This window comes from Cydia fagiglandana, chromosome 4 (genome assembly GCF_963556715.1).
Source record: "Cydia fagiglandana chromosome 4, ilCydFagi1.1, whole genome shotgun sequence".
In the NCBI taxonomy this organism is placed as follows: Eukaryota; Metazoa; Arthropoda; class Insecta; order Lepidoptera; family Tortricidae; genus Cydia; species Cydia fagiglandana.
Window position 1 is genome coordinate 3,592,328 of NC_085935.1, and position 21,343 is coordinate 3,613,670.

The 21,343-nt window shown below is 38.7% G+C and overlaps 1 protein-coding gene across 5 annotated transcripts in view; it reads right to left on the minus strand.

Annotated features, from left to right (window-relative positions):
* LOC134663508 (GTPase-activating protein skywalker) overlaps nt 1-21,343 on the minus strand; it is a 129,231-nt gene that overhangs the window by 80,924 nt on the left and 26,964 nt on the right. For all 5 annotated transcript variants that reach the window (XM_063519894.1, XM_063519890.1, XM_063519891.1 and 2 more), the window contains exon 3: nt 13,435-13,637. In XM_063519894.1, the coding sequence (XP_063375964.1) occupies nt 13,435-13,637 (203 nt within the window). The remainder of the gene's footprint in view (nt 1-13,434; nt 13,638-21,343) is intronic.

Genomic DNA, 21,343 nt, shown 5'->3' on the forward strand with positions numbered 1-21,343 from the left:
TAGCTTAGTGGTTTAACCGATGAGCTGTCAGCCGATTGGCCTGACCACAAACACGTCTATGATGATATGAGTGATATTACATCACGCTATATAAAATGAGACTAAACTAACGAGTTAGGTATTGCAAGTGACAAATTTATTTAAATCATGATTTAGAATGGTCTTCCAGTCAACATTTTAAGTTCCTTACATATCTAGGTGAGAGTGACATTGTCGAAAAACTAGAAAAAAAACAGTATGAAAAAATAAGTACCTAATTCTAATTACATATGCGAATGAATGATAAGTATGATAACTGATGGAAAACTACATATAGTTAACTATATCAATAAATATAAAGATATGTAGACTGAAATGTAGAAATAATTTTTCAACTTTCCTAGCGAAATAAATGAACTGAATCAAACCCAGAGTCGAGACTTTCTTTGCACGAATCGCTTTCCCTTGCCTTTTTAGGGTTCCGTAGCCAAATGGCAAAAAACGGAACCCTTATAGATTCGTCATGTCTGTCTGTCTGTCTGTCTGTCTGTCTGTCTGTCCGTCCGTATGTCACAGCCACTTTGTTCCGAAACTATAAGCACTATACTGTTGAAACTTGGTAAGTAGATGTATTCTGTGAACCGCATTAAGATTTTCATACAAAAATAGAAAAAAAACAGTAAAATTTTAGGGTTTCCCATACATAGAACTGAAACTCATAATTTTTTTTTCACCAAACCCATACGTGTGGGGTATCTATGGATAGGTCTTCAAAAATGATATTGAGGTTTCTAATATCATTTTCTTCTAAACTGAATAGTTTGCGCGAGAGACACTTCCAAAGTTGTAAAATGTGTGTCCCCCCCCTGTAACTTCTAAAATAAGAGTATGATAAAACTAAAAAAAATATATGATGTACATTACCATGCAAACTTCCACTGAAAATTGGTTTGAACAAGATTTGGTAAGTAGTTTTTTTTTTAATACGTCACAAACCGTAAACCGCAATTTTATTGTGTTACTTGCTGTTACGGAACCCTTCATGGGCGAGTCCGACTCGCACTTGGCCGCTTTTCCTTTAAAAGATTACGTTCAGCTTAACAAAGCTTTACATGTTTACACTAGTAGTGTAATCTTAACATTAGTTTAAATTGGGATATATAAGTATGACACGGTATTATATTGTTTGACTGTACATAGAAGTGGCGATGGCGGCGGGCCAGCGCCCGAAATAGTCCGTCACTCGGCTTTTCTCACCTTCAGCCGCGTGCACTGGGGTCACGTGCGGGTATTTGTAAATTCCGATACACATTACCTACCATTTGTGTACAAACACATTAATAAACATGTATGCATTTCTAGGGTACAGGTCTTCCGGTGATGCAGTACGCTTCTATACAGAATTAACAAGAAGGTAACAAGATGCTGTTACCTCCCTTGTGGGGTGTAGGTCTCGAATCATATTCTTCTGCTGACTCCGGTCCTCGGCAGTTTGGGTAACAGCTTCCCACTGCGTCTCCAAACCTTTGTTCACAGAACGGCGCCACCGGAATATCGGGTTCAGCGAAAATGTATGAAATTATGGACTTTGTGTTCTTGCTAAACCGTGATAAGATTACTTTTAACCACTATCATTGGCCTTTAAAGGGGCCCGCAGATTATCAGTTCGCCGGACGATATCAGCCTGTCAGCTGTTCAAAGCTGTCAAATTTTGCGTTTAATTGACAGGCTGATATCGTCCGGCGAACTAATAATCAGTAGACCCCTTAAGTTCTGGATCTGAATTGAGCCATACTGAAAGCGACGCCGTGATGAGAACATGATTATCTAAGCTAAATAGGATCAGATGCAGAGGGGACCTCTGACTGTTATGAAAAACAATCGAAAAGTCATTGGAAAGCAAAACGTGTAGAGACTAATTAAAATAAGTAACATTATTGAAATTATTTCCTTCAAATAATCTTTAGCAGGTTTACCAACTTAGCAAAAGAAACGTTAAGAAAAGAAAGTCACACAACGGCAGATACTCGTAAATCACATGCATAACGGTTATTACACACCATTAGCTATGTCGACATCGACTCGGCACGTCACAATTGCATTCCACCTGACCCGATCTGGAGCAGATATCAATCATTGTATAGCTACACCGAGGGTTACCAGACGTCCCAACTTGCCAACTTGTTGTTGCAAAATTCCCAACTTGTCATATTTAGGGTCGGTTGCACCAAACTGTTCGTATCGTTAAAGAGTTCGCAAAATTTTTATGTAAGGATAGTTTCATAGTAAAGCGCCGGGGGGCGCCGGCTGACGTTGATCAGTCTGTCAAATGTGGTTGGTGCAACTGGCCCTTAGTTAGTCATTTATTTGTCGAGGTTGCGGAAATGTCAAAAATTGTAAGAATTGAATAAAATTACTGAAGATATTTTTGGCAGCCTGATGGTTTATATTTTCAGTCATATGGTCATGAGGGGAATTAATGGTTCATATTCTGAACAGTTCCCTGCAAAAATGTGTTTATAGTTTGATCACCTGTATACGATGATGTGTCAAGCATTTAATCAGGATTTTTGAAATATACAGGGTGATTCAGGAGACGTGAGCAGGACTAACACTGCGCATTTCGTAAATTATAAGCAACTGTTTCCTATCAGTATTAGTGAGGTTAACATTAATTTTCTAGTCGTGTAGAAAAAAAAAGTTATTAATTTATTTACGACATGGATGGTCACCCTAACATTAGAATACTAAACTAACGATATTCTGTGTCAAATTGAATGTCATCACTGTCATTACGGTCTGGTTACTTTTGAAAACTCGTATCTCACTCAGGTTTGACATTTTATTTTCTTCGTAAAAAAGGTTTTATGTTTATTAATTAGGTCTTGTAGGGTGACCATGATTGTAGAGAATTAAATTAGCCCTCACCAAAAAGTTGAAAAATAGGAAAAAGTGTGGTTGTTTCACCTAAATACGACGGTGATCGATCAATTATCAGTTACTGAGTGTGCAGGATTAGTCCTGCTCACGTCTCATGAATCACCCTGTATATCTGGTAACCCTGTCTGCATCTATTGATAAAACAGGTTATTCCCGTTAGAACCTTATTTCATAGTCTAGAGTAGGTATTTGACTGTAAATGTGGGGCAGTTGTAAATACTAGGAATGCCCCGATAAATCTGAGCTATCAATAAATTGGTATCTCAATAAAAGTAGGTTTCCGATTGAACGCCTATATTTCCAAACTTAACTTAAATCTAGCCTAATACAAGTAGGTATTTTATATGGAAGACATCTTCGAAGATGTTAAGACTCTTTACATGATTATCCGAGACGTCGTCTATAAAGAACCTTTCAACGGTTTTATGAGCAACGGGGACGATAAAGGATCTAATATCGAATACTTTCTACGCAATGCTTTCACATACACTTATGCTATTTACGCGCAAACTTCGAGTACAGCTGGTATTTTGCCAGATGACGGGAAACAATAGATGAAATTGGCTGGGAGCCGACAACATAAGGTGCTATAGAATATTGTTTAGCTGCATTCGCTAATAATTGCCCAAGATGAGATAGTTATTGTACTTGCGTAATGTAATCGCGTTATGTTTGCAAATTAGTGTTGCAAATATAATCACAGGTCTAGCGCGGTTACAAAGACCGGATTTTTATGCCTTCGGTCGGACACTACAGAAAACACAGTATACCAGGTCTAAAGATTCGGCAGTTCTTTTGGCCGAAACCGAATCAAAATATTTTCCATAGTCAATATCCAGGGAGAAAAATTGGGACTACGTTTGTAGAAGCGGTCGTCCACTATAGTCTTAAGGGCCCACAGATTACCAGTTCGCAGGACGATATCAGCCTGTCAGTTCTTCGGAACTGTCAAATTTTGCGTTTAACTGACAGGCTAATTTCGTCCGGCGAACTGGTAATCATGGGCCCCTCTATATAAACTATACCAACCCAATAACAAATAAGGTGACTTTTATGAAAAATATATCTTATGATTATAATATGTATAACATCAAATGGTCCATAAAACCTTCATCATCCCGACTAAGTCGACTGCGACATAAAGGTCTAAAGGAATTTTCAATTTGCTAAGTTTTTTAGTCCATTAACGTAATACTCTAAAGTCCTTGCAGATTAAAAGATAGGGTAAATGTTTCTTGAATATCTTATTTGGAATTTAATAATTACAAAATTAAACTTCAAAATGCTTAATTTAATCATCATCTCAAAATTATTTACACAGATAAAAGTATAAGCTAGTAAATACTTGACATCATTCTAAAACGCCTTTAATGGATTGCCTACCAAGCGTGATATTGACGGACGAGCGTAAGCGAAGGCGTTTAAAAAGCATGCCTTAAAAGCTTAGCTAAGAATGACGAAGTGGTGACATAAAATGTCGTCCGAAAATAATTAATCATCCCGGGTGACATTATTAAAGTAAATTTTCAATGTCCGCTTGTTACTTTGTCCATCAGCGTAATACGTATCAGAGTCCCAGCAGATTAAACGCAATGTTTCTAATAAAGGCCGCCGACGCTGTAATCCGATTTCGTTTAATGAGATTATGGTGACGTTGTACAGTGTTTCATTTGTAATGGCGCGGATAAATAAATAATAAAGATTGTCCATCTCGGCACATAATCGCGTTTTAGGTGAATAGAAATGAAACCGCCGGTCATATGAATAATTGAATACCTTTAAAACGTCAGAAAAGTGACGATCCGCGTATGATAAGTTTGAATATAACACTTTTAACTCCGTTTAATCCTTCCGTAGTGCCATCTAGTAAGCTATATCAATTTTAAATACCTATTTAAAATTGATCGACAGTGTTAATAAAGCAAAGGAAAAAATAGCTTTACAATATGAACGGACGTTCACCGCGATTTTTTTTCGTCTTTCTCACTCCCGCTTCAAACATAAAAAATGTGATAGAGGCGATTTTCTATATCCCGAAATTTACAATCAAGCCTTTTGAGACCTTAGTAATAAAACGCCACGTACAACTATGATGAAAAACGACACAAAAGTACCAGTCTTAATTTTTATACGTCTCTGCTATCAGCTACAATATATATATTAGAGATAATTAAACGTAGGAATGTCTGTCGACCTTACTCAACAATGTTTACGCAGCGTTTCATATGTCATACTGTTTCCATCTAAACAACGAACTATTCCGTCGCTGCATCTAATGATTCTAAACGTCACGGATAACGACTTTAAATCCCGAATTAACAACGCAACGATCCACAAATAGGGTTCATTCCAAGAAGTACTTAACGTGAAAATCATGACTAAGACCTACAGAGAGTGTGGATGCCATAAGACATGAGAACCATAAGAATGAGAATCGATACTCGTGAAGTAATTCGCACAGACACACCACTGCTAAATCCGAATTTTGAAAGCTAAAAGCCAACGAAACATGGAGGAATCGTGCTTTGAGGTTTCCGAGTTTGCGCGTTATTTGTCTCACTATATTTCGCTCTTATTTATTTATATAGATTCTTCAAAAGTGATGAGTGGGATCCAGGGTCTTTAAAATCTCTTTTAAGAAGTCCGTCAGGGTATTTAAGAAGTCACGTATCAAGAAGAGTAGAAAAAGCAACCAATTTTATTAATTTCAATCTCAAGATTCTCGTATAAATTTCAGGAGAGTTCTTCAAATTTGCACATACTAATCTAGGATATGATATAGGGACCCGGGTATGTCCTTAAACTACGTCCAAGACCACCGGTGGACGGGCAGCAGCGTCCCTCAAATTCGGTGTACTCGACTGCGATCGCCAACCCGCCTGCCAAGCGTGGCGATTATGGCATTCACCCCCCATAAGGGGGAGGCCTATGTTCAGCAGTGGACGTCTTATGGCTGAGATGATGATGATGATGAATCTAGGATACCTACAAGAGTTAATACACACTAGTGTTAGTAGTGAAAGCGATAGCAAGAAATCTTAGATCAAATTGTCAGTTGAATCGAGCAATTTAAAGGTCGTAGTTTACATGAATAAATACTGTCGGCCGCGGCAATTTACCACATTTCAAGCCTAAATTTCTCTTTCGCCGTATCTGTCCTCGTCAGTCCTGTAGAAAGCACATATTTACTTGTAAAGGTAAATTGTTTTATTGGAATATGAATTTAGTGGTGTATGTACAAGGAAAACTTCTAAAGGTAGGTTAGCTAGACGAAGAGAAAGAAAAGAGTTTACATTTCAAACAAACATGGATTGGTTATAACCAAGTTATATAGAACACATCTGTTACACTTATTTCCGATATGGGCCTTTAGGATACCATTTTGATAAGTAGGCATGTGAACTGAACGAATCTTCCCGAACGTTCAACAAAATTTCCGAAAATGTCAATCTCAATCAACAAAATATCAATCTCCGCGTAGTCCCTCACATAGGTAATTCACAAGAAACAAGACGCCTGTGAAAGAAAAACATTCAATTTATACCCAGACAAATGAGACACCGATACCGGGAGATGGAGTTACGTCCTTACGTCATTCCGAACGGTCCGTTTGGAAAGCCGTGCTCGGGGTCAAGGCGCATGAGTCGTTGGCACTGCACCATGCGCGCGCAGCTGACTGTGGTGACAGACATGTGACTCCAGCACGGTTTTCTCACGGCATGAAAGTTCATGTTTAGACGGCGAGTTTAGAACGAGCAAAATGTTTGAAAAGCTTTAACCAGATTAAGGGTCGGTTGCACCAAACTGTTCGTATCGTTAAAGAGTTCGCTAAATTTTTATGTATGGAAAGTTTCATAGTAAAGCGCCGGGGCGCGCCGGCTGACTTTGATCAGTCTGTCAAATATGGTTGGTGCAACCGACCCTAAATAACCCCCCGTTACAAAGTGATATCACTGATGACACCGGTGTCAGAATCAAATCGAATCGCTCATTCACCGAAATCGATTCTATTGTGACGCTACGGTGGTAAAACTAGAACATCACGCATTGACTGAATAAAAACCTACGTCTTAATATATTAAAAGAACCAAAATATTACAGCATTAATCATTGAGCAATGATAAAAGCTTTCATAACTGCACACTGTCATAACACAAGAACGCATTTCTTAATGAGCACAACGAGTAAACAGATGAAATCACTCCTGATGGACCGTTTATTTCTGTATGGCATCCCCAATGTCATCTGTTTCAAGAACCTATATTATTAAGCATTGATTCCCACGTTCATACTTTCCTACCATTATAACTCTGAGCTCGATCTCCGTAGCAATTATATGTAGATTCGGGATCATACCTTTGGTTGGCTGGCGATTCAGTTTTGAATTAGAATCAAGGTGAACAGGAATTCGGTCCGCTCGAGTCGGAAATCCGGATATGCAATGAGGAAAATGGGATACATTCTTGGGAAGTTACGCGACTGGGAATGGAAGCCAACGTTATTTCTGTTAAAATTTAGAGTATCATTGAGCGTCATCAAAGATATGGGGGAAAGAAAATTGCGTGCCGTATTTTGTTAGAAAATTTGGGTACGACCCAAGAAAAATAAAACTTAAGTTTTTAGTGCCCTACTTCTGGAGAAACCCTATAACTTATGCCAAACGACATACACGTGCAACTGACCTTTTTTGTGGTAGTCGTTCTTTTTTTCAATTGCTCTATAAAGTCTTACACGCCCGGGGCAAGGACGGGAGTTAGTTGGCAACCTAATCGACTTATACATACATATATGTTAGGTTTTTATTTTGATAATTAGCTGAGTTCAATATTTACATCATTTATAATATCAGCTTCTAAATATACCATATGTAAAATTGTGTTCCTCCACAGCACCTACGCTCTGCTGTACATCTGCATTGCGTCTATGAGATTTAAATGTGGGCGTAGGTTCTCTGGTGGGATCGTGCACTGTACTTAATAATAGTTTATTTCTAATACCATAGCTCTTGTAAGCATTTCTTGCTCTAGTAGTTTTTTTTATATTATAAGCGTTTACATCGTTGGCAAACCTTTCAGCCCGCCTGATGGTAAGGTAACTAAGGTGTCTTGTAACTCTGGGGGTGTTACATACACGTTTCACGTTGCCGCTACACTACACTCCTTTCTGAAAAGTCCAAGACTCGTTTGTGATTCAACTGCTAAGCCCCACTTGTAATTGTACCTATTACGGAGCATTATAAACATCATAGGTGCACTCGTTACAAATAAAGCCATATTGTCGCTAGCGCGCCAAGGTGAGCGAGGCCCCAGTTGACTCTGTGCCAATACGCATGCCGAAATAATACGGTGCACTATCATAAAATATAAGTAGGTATAAAAGATAAAGATAAGCTAAAGTAGGCATTTAGAAATACCTCCTAGTAGTCTATAATTAGTTCCAAGTGATATGGTTACTTAGCATAACATTAGCAACCGACAGGCGTTTTGAGATGACAGCGAAAGAATGGAAGATGCCGATTGTAATTTTCAGTATCAAGACTTGTATAACTCGGGTCAAACAGTCAAAGTAAATAGTTGTAAATAAATATGCGGGGCAGTGAATTCTCAGTTTGTAAACATGATAAAAGAAGTGAAGAAATGCACTATGAACACTTTATCATTATTGATATACCTACGCATAGTATAGTACATGAGGACTGAGGACAGTAGTCTGAGTATGAGCTTCAAACATGGGAAGGAGACACCAATTTTGTTTTTACTCCAAGATAGTAAAACTATTATTATTAAACATGCGTATGCAGAAGTGCCAACATTGAACTCTTATAATACATACTTACTTATAAGAGAAGAGATACAAGACAGTTCGATTGGCAAATTTTCTGCCTAATCATCCTGATTTGCTTACAATATTTTGTATTCATTGCATCGTTAGGGAAAGACAGCGTGATTCGTAGACTTTCGCTTTCAAAACTTCAGTTATATTAAGGCTTCTAGACACATTGCAACAAATGGTATTTGATTTTAGATACTTGCTGGCTAAGTAGGAGCAATGAATTCATACGATGGACCAAATGGCGAAATGTATTGCAAATCGCATGCGATTGTCGGTGAAGTTTGGAGAGGTCATAATAGGCAGTGAGAATTCTGTACGTATATTGTCTTAGTTATTTATTTATTATGTGACGATTTCCGATGATCATGTTAAAGAATAAGATGGCTCAACACAATGCTCCTCCGGAAACACTTTCCTTAATCAGTTCAGCCATAGGAATAATTGGATATCCTTACAAATCCATTAACACAATGCTACAGTATTTCGTTTATTTCACTTCAGAGCAAATGATACAATAAAGGAAACACATTTGCGAGATTATCTCACAGGAGACAGATTGAAGAATGTCTAATACAATTGTAGCCCTTTGCTAGATATAATATAGTGAACATTTTAGTAAATTAGAAATGACAAGCATTTTATTATGTCGTTCAGTTGTCTAAGCATTTTGAGCTTTAGCTCGACTTTATTATTTATTTTAATTTACACAGAACAAATTTTTGGGTTGTGGTCTCAGATTTCCCAATTATTCACTGTGTTGACAGTGAGTAGACCTGTATTTGTACCTCGAGCTGTCAAATGTCAATCCAGAGATATCTCATAAGTCACACCTATAAACGGGGACAAGAACGCCTATGAAGCCGATACTTCTGAAGAAGTTTCAGATACGTTCAAAAATCTGAACTTGATTCCACATAACAAGACTCGTAGTGAGCCTAGCGCGTGCTAATAATTTAGGTCTGGTTCCTGACAATCGTTACCTGGTCCAACAATTATTTATATTCCGTCGTTATCAATTCATTAGCTACCCAGAAATATACCAGATATTGTCAGTGTCAAGCAGGAGTCAATTGTCAAATCTGTCAAATAGGAGGCTCCCTGAAGTGTCAAAAAATAATAAGACATTAAAATTACTTCTAAGAGCTGCATCAAGACAAACAAAAGCATTACGCTACATGTATTTCCATTCATAAAAGTGTCGTAAAATCAACGCCAGTCATTTAGTTGATGGCACACATAGGTAGGTATTAAAACTGCAGCTGGTGCGTAATACATTTACGACTGTTAAGTAAACATTTAATTAGTCTGTGGTTACGATTTTTAAATACGAAATAAAATACGATTCTTAGGTACCTACAACATAAAGGGGCCCACTGATTACCAGTCCGCCGGACGATATCGGCCTGTCAGTTAAACTCAAAATTGGACAGCTCCGAACAACTGACAGGCTGATATCGTCCGGCGAACTGGTAATCTGTGGGCTTCTTTTGGGTGGATCGCAATGACTACATTTGACAGAATTATAAACATTTGTACAGAGAACACTCAATCTGAAAGTACCATAGGATTTGTTACAAAACGACATTACTCTAACACATACTAGTATTCACTCGCAAACCGAATAACAAAGTAAATATGACCGAAGTCGCTTTTTTTTTCGATACATTTCAACCAGTCTGTCCTACAACCTATTGTTTTGTTTTACGCAGTAACATAGACTATACTTTATTGCTTTGTTTACATTCTAATTCTACGTTATATAAATTACCATGTGCAATTACTCAACAATAAGAATGTGAGAAACGATCACTTTGAATAATTCCATGTTATTCTGAATTTTTGAAAAGAATACATTTGTGACGTCAAACGTGACAGTATTTTGGTAATTTAGTTTAAGAGCTAAGCCTTAATTGATGAATATGACATTGAAGAAGAAAACAATTTATGTAGTAAGGATCTAACTGAAGTACAGCAAGAAAAAAATGTATTTATGTAAAAGATCTCTAACAATGACAAGGCAAATAATGTGGTAAAAGAATACTTATAAAATGTAATAAACTTTCTGTAAAGTTTACAATTGTAGAGAAATCCAACTGGATTCAAAAACAGTAGGTTAGAATTTTTTTCTCCCCCTATATTTAACCCTGTATTTTATATGCCAGATACTAAAAGTTGGATTAATCAATTGACTTCCCAATCTACCAATCCAACGGTCATTTTATGACTAGTAAATGACCAATCGAACTGTCATTTTAGTGTCTATGATATAAAAACACGTTTAGACCGTTACCACACTTACCACGGGTTATTTAGTCCGTGTATCAGTCCTCGATTCTCGTGGTTGCGGACAATAGGAGCATCTCAATTAGTGGCAACAATGGCTGCCTAATTACTAATACCGTGATACCATTGTATGTGCCATTATTAACTGACAATTCATAGACCTTATTGCAAACACATAAGGTCTATTGAAGCAATCTCAAACAACTAAATATAGAAAAGACTCTACGTCTATCCACAACCTGCTTGCAACGAATATTGCGGTATTTTGGCCATGTTGCACCGCCTATTATCCTCGTAAGACCCAGCATATAAAGTATTCATATTTTTAATTTGAACCTTCTTCTATAAGTAAATTGGAACGAATTTCGTTTGTTTTAAAAAGCAATGAAACAAAAGACATGCTACTTTATTTGGTTCATGAAAGTTTCAAATTAGTTTGCTCGTTTATGTACAATGTACATTGTAATGTACATTAAGGGCCAGTTGCACCAACCACATTTGACAGACTGATCAACGTCGGCCGGCGCGCCCCGGCGCTTTACTATGAAACTTTCCATTACTTAAAAATTTAGCGAACTCTTTAACGATACGAACAGTTTGGTGCAACCGACCCTTAGTCTCAGGAGGTTAATTAAAGCCTAATCTACGCCAAAACGCACGTGCGCGTAAGCACTGCGCGTTGATGTCGCAAGCAGGGGCTCGGTGAATGACAAGCCACGCCCCCTGCGCGCGCGACGTAATACTGGCCAATTTTACGTACAAGATGACCACATTTTGGTGTGGCAACTTTTTAAACCTGATTCAGTTCAACGGCAAACGATCTTGTACAGTTTCTCTAGTAAATTTTACATTAATCTTGAGTTATATATGAAAAATAATACAGTCCCTCACCCCTACGGATCCAGCTGCATGTAATTTTCACGGGAGCAGGGAACAGAGGGGTTACCGCGAAAACCGAAATTCGCAAATTGCGGGGATCTTTCTCTTTTACTCCAATGAAGGCGTGCTTAGAGTGACAGAGAAAAATGCCCGCAATTTGCGAACTTCGATGTTCGCGGTTATAGGCCTGGACTCGAATAAAAAAAGGAATATAAAAATGAAGACGAAGATGATGTAATTTACATGTAATCGAAAGGGTTGAATTTAATACGAAAGATGGGTTTCGTATCCAAAGAAACGCTTTCGTATCAAAATAATGCTAACTGGAACACTATGACTATAGTATCCGCGAACCAAACTGACTTCCAAAGTCGTAGCAGGAGTGAATGAGGTGGTAATATGATCTCGGTTGTCAATTTAATTTTGGTTTGCTACTATCCGTATAAGCCTCCGCTGTCAATCCGTCTGCTATCAGGTTGTATGTGAAGGTTGAACTCATGAACGTAACGCAACAGATTCATTAGACGGTATAAATTTTATCTTGTATTAACAGTAGATTGAGTTTAGCATAAAATGAGGCAAATTTCATGTAAACATAACCTATTTTGATTATTAAAAATGAAACGTTATAACAAAATACCAATTGACTATATAGTAAATGTATGAGCAAGATACAACGCTGTAAGGCAGCGTATCGGCATAATTTTATTGTTTGTCACGACATAAAAACCTTGATTACCATACCATGTGAAACAACGATGTTCTTGACGAGAATGCCCCAGAATTTCACTTCAGACAAATAGTAAACATAATTCTCTTAGTGCCATGCCACTTGCACCATCCCACTAACCCGGGGTTAACCGGTTAAACTTGGAGTTAACCATGGTCACCAGTACAATTTGACACAGGTTAACCGTTTAACCCCGGCTTAATGGGAAGCTACAAGTGGCCCTTAAAATAGTAGAACTGGTGTAAGTAAGGTTAAAAAGAAGTATATTTTTTACACCGCCTTCACGAATTTTACTGTAAACATGTGCCATTCTTATCTTCCTTATCAGATGCGATGCAAAGGCAGTATCATATTCACCTACAACAGTACCTATCAATCAATAAATATTGCTACAAGTTTCTGTATATGTGCTACTAAATACTTGCGAAACACGTGCGCGCCAATCGACTATTTAATTCGGACAAATAGCGTCACGTGACTCGAATACACAGCTGTCTAATAGAAACGTAACTTGTTTATAGAGTTAGACCAAGAAAATACTGCAACGATTTTGATAGCATACGTAGTGCAAGTGTTATTTATACGTCATAATTCCATAATTTAAACTTAATCCATAACTCTTGCAATTCGCGTGCTATCAAAATCGTCGCAGACTCATCTTGATCTAACTCTACGTATTAAACTTTTTAAAACATTGAAGAGGATGAATGAAAAATCATCACATCAGCAAGGTTGACGTTATCAAAGTAAATACACATGGCCTTGAGCACGATAAAGCGAGGAGCACTGACCTGCGTGACCATGTCCCAGTAGAAGCCGTCGAGCATGGATTTTCCATGCTGGTGCTGCCGGCACAATGCCGGCCACAACAACGCCCGGACCGGACTGTTTATCGGCCAGGAGTTCTCCCTGATGACCAGCTTGAGTTCCCGTTTCCTCGACTGCTGTAACAGCGGTTGGACCTCCTCGAAGGTTTTGAGCGGCGCTTTCTTCCCTGCGAATAAGGGGGTGGGTAAGCACTGTGTCCACACTGGGGGGGTGGAGGCTAGGGATTCGGCGCTGGGGGCGCGGAACGCGGCGGGCTCTATGTACATGGCGGCGGCGCGAGGGACATGTTCTCGGGGCGCGCGCGCAGCCGGCACTGGCAGCCTCCGCGGATAATGCGATAGCGCCCTGTCACACTTCGATTGTTTATCTAACCGTGTGACGGCGCGAGAGGCCAACTTTATTTATTATTAACGAATTATTTTTTAATTTATTTTAATATTTACGATTTTTTTTATTTAAATTAAATTTGATAATATTATAGGCTTATGGAGTAAGCAAAATGTGACCTTCAAAAAACTAAACATTTATACATACATATTATAACGTATTTTGATCACAGTTCAAATAAGTATTATAGATCTAATGTTTTTTTTTTGTAGAGGACAGAGTTAAATTATTTTTTAATACAGTTGCTCAAAAAGTGCTACTTTACGTAGCTGTTTAGCGTGCGGAAAGTTGGTTATCTCGAACTAGTGCTTTTTACTTTTCCAATTTTTTTAAATTTATACTTGTTCCAATTCACGACTACTTATTGATGAGTGTTAATATTAGTTTCCTTTAAACGTCGTAATCAGCATAAAAACCTACCGTATAATGTAAGAATACGAAAAATATTACATATTTCATATTTAACTACTTACCTTTTCATCATTATAACACGTTTATTTTTTAATATTCAATATTGAAAATTCCGTTCTTAATAAGTTAACTGAATGGAACGGAATAGCTGCCAAACGCCCATAGATATAATATACTTAAAGACGACGTCTAACCGAGCTGTCACTGTTACCACTTTTGTTTAGTGTACGATTAACAATGTTTTTCTTATTTTTTCGCAACTGTATTAAAAAACGTCGTTCGATACACGTGCGGAAATGTCATTCTTCACTCGTCCCGAGTCTTGCCACTCGCCTGCGGCTCGTGGCAAGATATCTCGGAACTCGTGAAGTAATGACATACCTTCCGCACTAGCATCGAAATGTACTATTAATTCATTATTGCACAATAATTTCAAACCATTGTGTAATCAGATGCACACAATTATTTAAAAGCAATAGGGTTGATTTTTTATTCATATAGCTTAATTGTTCAGTCGTTTATAAAGCTATTCAGGTTCTGTATCCATTGGATTACGTAACTGTCGAGGGTAAACAAGTCTGCAGGGTTTCCGTCGTATTTGCTATACCGTAGCCATAGGGGTATGGTTGTTTATGATCTTTATTCAAACGTATTTTTCTCCTACTTTGCAAAACACCTACCAACATAAAAAAACTTTTGACTCGGTTTTCTTCTAAAATTAATTAAATCAAAAGGCGTGTATAAATATTATAAATAAAGCCATACACGGCATACACGGCCATGGGCGCGCGCCATATCCGCACCGCACGTCACACGCTACGTACGAAGTGCATGTAATAATAGCTCGCGCGAAACCGCGGCAAAAACGCAGCATTGGCGCAGCGCCAGAACATACAAGCAACGCTAAGTAGAACACTTCGGTAAATAGGATTGCAAGGTCTTGCAATCGGTTAAACATTCCAATAAACAAAAAGTAAACGGGTTTTTTTAAATGAACAAACAAAAATAAGTTGTAAGTTATGTACTTAATGAGACAGAAAATATATAAAAAAACATACATTTCCACAACCTTCAATGTTGCACAATTCGCCGCCTTGTAATAAAGTCTTAGTGAAAATAAACAGTACGTATATTTAGTATATTTAGCGTCAATAAAACCTAACTCACACACTTCATAGAGTATATAATATAAGTAAAGAAAGAGTGGTAACTCCATACATCAGTTTTCTTGCCAAAACGAGAGTTATTTCGTAGTCGACATCTTACGTCAAGTAGTGGACCTATAAGTACCCCTACTTGACACCAGATGTCACAGGTCGCTACTAACGAAAAATGTACTACGTACTAAAACAATTTACAACTAATATTATAAGCAGGAGTTGAAAATAGATTCCAGTTAATTCGGTTATAATATTAGCTGAAAATTGTTAAGCATAAGAGTTTTCGTTCGCCGCGACATCTATTGTCAACTAGCAGTACTGATAAATTCCGCTACTTGACATCTAAATCTTGACATCTAGTCGACTACGAAATAACTCGCGTTTTGGTAAGAAAACTGATGTATGGAGTTACATGCACTCTTTCTTTACTTATATCAGGCGTGGCTCACTCCGCGATTTCGTCGCTTTGCTACAGGTAGCTAAAAGTACATCCGTTCCACCCCAATTTTGGGGAAAGCCATAAGCCGCCGTGGCGCTGTCGCCACCTAGCGGCCATATCTGTGCTGATCGTAACAGACGCGTTTTGTTAGAGAGTGAGTTTTCTGTACTAGTACTATTATTTATTCTGTGCTTATATTACTCTATGCTGACTTAGAGCGCGCGCTGGACGGGTTAAGTTAAACACTAGCCGGTGATAAAGCGAGGTTATCTACGAGCGCAGTCTCGGCTAGTGATTGCACTCCGGATTATTCGAAGTTCAAAAATCCGGATTTCAGAGCGTTTAAAAATCCGTTTTAAAATCCGGATTTTGAAAAGAAAAAACCGGTTTTTCGGATTTTTTCCCACCAGTACTAATTTGCTCAAAATTAATGCTAATGCGAAATAAAAAGCGGTGCACATGAAGCGGTAACGCGGGAGAGCTATTGCCAGCCGGGCATTGCGCGTCGCGCACTCGCTCGCACCTGTATGCTTGCCCCGCGTCCGCCGCCCCTGCCGCCCGCTACCCGCCAAGTCACCGTCATCTGCACCATGGCCGCGACATCGACTCCGACTTCTCCTCTTTCCTCGGTGGCTTCCACGAGTGCAATGACAACTGTTCATGGTAAACTACAGAGACAAGACCAACGAGAGCTAAGTTTTAAAGAGCAATTAAATCAGCAGCTGTCTTTGCTCGACCAAAATAATACAGGAGTTGCCCAGATTGCCTCACCAGATTCCCCGGATTAGCTACTCTAATCCACATAGAGCACGAAGGCGATTCCATTGCAAAGAGGCGTAAGGCAGGGAGACGTTATCTCTCCGAAACTGTTTACTGCCGTAATGGAAGACGCCTTCAAGCTCCTGGAATGGCAAGGACTTGGCATCAACATCAACGGCGAATACATCACTCACGTTCGGTTTGCCGACGATATAGTAGTCATGGCAAAGTCGATGGAGGAACTCAGCATGATGCTCGATGACCTCAACCGAGTTTCACAACGGGGTGGGCTTGAAAATGAACATGGACAAGACGAAACTTATCTCAAATGCCAATGTTATGCCCATCCCACTTTCTGTTGGGAACTCGGTACTCGAAGTTGTTGACTCGTACATCTACCTAGGACAAGTAGTCCAATTAGGTAGGTCCAACTTCGAGAAGGAGGTCAACCGCCGAATCCAATTCGGTTGGGCAGCGTTCGGGAAACTACGCAATGTCTTTTCGTCCGACATACCTCAGTGCCTCAAGAGGAAAGTCTTTAATCAATGTGTGTTACCAGTGATGACTTACGGCTCTGAAACGTGGTCTTTCACTATCAGCCTCATCTCAAAATTCAAAGTCGTTCAACGAGCTATGGAGAGGGCTATGCTCGGAGTTTCTCTGCGTGATCGAATCAGAAATGAGGAGATCCGTAGACGAACTAAAGTCACCGACATAGGCTACCGGACAAGCTGAAGTGGCAATGGGCAGGCCACATTGCGCGCAGAGAAGATGGCCGATGGGGTCGAAAAGTGCTCGAGTGGAGACCACGGACTAGCAAGCGGAGCGTAGGACGTCCACCCACAAGATGGACGGACGACCTTGTTAAGGCCGCCGGAAGACGCTGGATGCGGGTCGCTTACAACCGGTACGAATGGAGGTCCAAGGGCCTATGTTCAGCAGTGGACGTCTTATGGTTGAGATGATGATGATGAATCCACATAGAAATGGCCGTCCACGAGGGCGGAGGAAAAATCGGTAGCATTTTATCCTCCGTATACAACCAGCTATTATCAATACCACCAACAAGTGTGGAGTCGGAAAGAGAATTTCGGAAGCAGGAGTGTTCTGTAACCGTATGAGGACGAGGTTAAGTGACGAATCTCTTGATGCGATGATGTTTCTTTATTGGCGTAGCAGTGTACGCATTCTGTTTTTGTTATTTTTAATAAAAACAACTTAATTTGATTGTTTGTTTCACTTCGCTTTTATGCCAAATATTCCTTTCTTAAAATCCGGATTGAATCCGAACTTCGGATTTCGGTCAAACCAAAATCCGAAAATCCGGATTTGAAAAAATGTTCACGGATTTGCAATCGCTAGTCTCGGCCGAGTCGCCGCCGCTATCGACCGCATAAAAATGAGGTGTAGCGACAAAATTGCTGGGACGGTTTTGGAGAAATGGAACTGCTCGGTCATAAGTTTCTTCTTAACCTTTAGCCTACGAATTGCGAATCCGGCTGCCACGTCACAGGCATAAATAGCCTAGTGTATTGGATATTGGTATTTGTTAAGAAGTTTTTTCTCCGTTTTTCTTATGTTCAATAAAAATCTTTGAATCTTTAGTCTTTCTTTCAAATAGATATTTATTCTTATTCTTATAAAATGGTAAGCAATTGAGGGTTACATGGCGGTTCGTAGGGTTGCTACAATTAAGTTAGTAAATTATTTATTCTGTGAATTATTATGCTATGACTAGTTTGTGTTAAAGCAAGGACGCAAAGCACGAAGAATTTCGTTCATTGACCCGCTTGTTCCTAACTCTATCGCATTTACTAGTATTAAGTGCTAAATGAAAATACGGCACTAAACATCAGCTAAATTACTAGACAGAACGAAACATTAGAGGATGGTACAATCGCCTGCGCTCGCGGTGTTCCACTTTTGAACCTTAATATACTGGAATAGAGTCTATACGTGGTTCACCGCTAACGCAGGCGATTGTACCTATCCCCATTTTATGCAAGGATTTTACAAACCTGGGATAGTTATGATAGAATCTGTCATTTAAAACTCTCGAATATATTATTAACCCAGTCTAAGTACATACAAAACAAAATTGTTACAAAAATGAGATCTATTATCACAGAGTATAAAAAGTATAAAAATATGAGTTGAAAATGAAATTTAAACGGCACAAAACTTGGCATCATACGAGTCTGTACAGGCCATTACGTATTCATGATCGTTACTCATTTGCATATAGCGTATAAACATTACATATAAGTTATATGTTGATATAACATACAGCAACTTTTAGCAAACATGACAAAGTCAAGGTAAAATAACATTAAATTGGAGCACAATTTACTTGGTAAATACTTATTAAATAACTACAACGTAAAGCTAGGCTTAATATGGAAATTACCTAATATGTAATAGCAATTAGAGATGGGCCGAATAATCAGTAATTATTCGGTATTCGGCATATTTTTCAATGTTCGCATTCGGTCGAATAGTTCGGTTCCAACTGCCGAATATTTACCGAATAAACAAATTATTTTTTAAGGGCGTCCGCTATAGCTGGCACGGGTGCACTTAAGGGGCCCACTGATTAACAGTCCGCCGGACGGTATCGGCCTGTCAGTTAGAACAAAATTTTGACAGTTCCGAACAACTGACAGGCCGATACCGTCCGGCGGACTGTTAATCAGTGGGCTCCTTTAGAGTTGTTAGTGGTAACTACTGGGAAAATTATCCCAGAACTTCAACACCAAACCAAGTAGGAATTTTATAGTCCACCCAGTTGGAAGTTCAGTGAAGTTCGATGACAATTCAGAACACATCTTCCTGATGACTGACGGAAAGTGGATAGATATCAATTGACTTTATAAACAAAAAATATAAATAGCCGTCAATAGTCAAGATGTAGGACTAGAAGCCAGGTATTGTAGAACTGTTATAGATGTCCAGATATACATTTCCAGTTATTTATGATCCAGTACTCTGATCTTTTGTGTCCAGTTTTTGTCACGCTTTATCAAATTACCTAACGGCTGAAAGGCGATAAAATAAAGAACTGTCTAGCTTTTAGGTCAAAATACCTGATCATTCTTAATGCAAAGTCCGGGTTTGAAGTCACCCTAAGCACAAAAGAGATAGGTACAGAAATCAATCAACATACAAAGCGCGCTCGAGCAACGCACACATAGACACCGCTCACGGACACGATATCTCGGACCAGTTGGGACCAGTGCGAGCGCGAGTGCCATCCGCTTGAGACACGCGTCTGTGAACTTTTTTGTGCAATAATGGAGAAACAAAACAAAAAGTTATTATAGTATATACAGTGGACGGTTGTTTAAATTCAACATTAACCGGTGAATTGTCGTTTTTTAAGCTACCAGTGGTTTCAGAGAGAATGCGTATGCGAATTTATTACATTGTACATGATAATGCGAATTTATTACAGTTTAAAATATAATAATCGTGCATTTCGCCAATCTCGAAATCATCGCAAGATATTTTCTGTGGCAAATTTGTAATATAACAATGACATTAAAATGAAAATACCTATTTGAGTTATTAATGTTATTATTAATTTATATTTCCATTCTTCCCGTTTCATCCTCAACAATAAATCAAACAACTAGATACGAGATACGATACGATGGATACGAGTGCCACTACCACGATAGTTTTTTGTGTATAAGTCATAGTTCGCAACAATCGCAACCCTAGAGCGACCGCCGAGCGTAGGTATGAAAAGTAAAGTACATACATGTGATTGACTTCTGTACTTATCTGTTTTGTGCCCTAAGTAACTGTGAACATAACAAAATGCAATATAAGCCAATGTAATCATCATATTAGTATTTCACGCGTGCCGGAACGGCAATGCCGCAAACATGTAAAACTAAGTTGTTATCATCAATAAACCACAACAAAGGCTGTTCTAGGTAGCCTAGGCGAACCTTATTGTCCTAGGTCGCGTTGTAAACTTGGTGATAATCACGTACTTTGTTATTCTCATCACTTATTGAGAGCATCGCTTCAACGGAACCAGTTCAGTGGCTTCTCCGATTGTCCTTCTTTTTTTCACTCATGAGTCTCATGACAATCTTGATAAACTGATCGTGATCATTTTTTTCATCGATTGGTATCATCATCATCATCAATAATTAAGAGCTATGCTTGTCGGTGGAGTAATCGCCACTCTTCTCTATTCTGGGCCAGCCTTTGGACTCCCTTGTACGACACGGCGGTTACATATCAGGATGCCGAAAATCGATTTACCTAACGTTGAATCACCTATGCTCGTTTCACCTATTTTTTTAAATACCTAATGATCAATTAACCTAAGCTCATAACACCTAATGAACGAATTATCTATTGCAAGTTTCATCTACAATTGGTTTACCTAAGCTCAGAATACCTATGCTCGATTTACCTAAAGTTGAAACACCTAATACTCGAAATACCTAAAGCTAATATACCTAATACACGAAACACCTAATGTTGATATACCTAATGCACGGAATACCTAAACTCGGTATACCTAATAATCGAATTGCCTAAAGTTAATATACCTACTGCACGAATTACCTAAAGTCGGTATACCTAATGATCGAATTTCCTAAAGTTAACATACCTAATGAACGAAATACCTAAATTCAATACACCTAATGCACGAAATACCTGAAGTCGATGCACTTAATGAACGAAATATGTACCTAA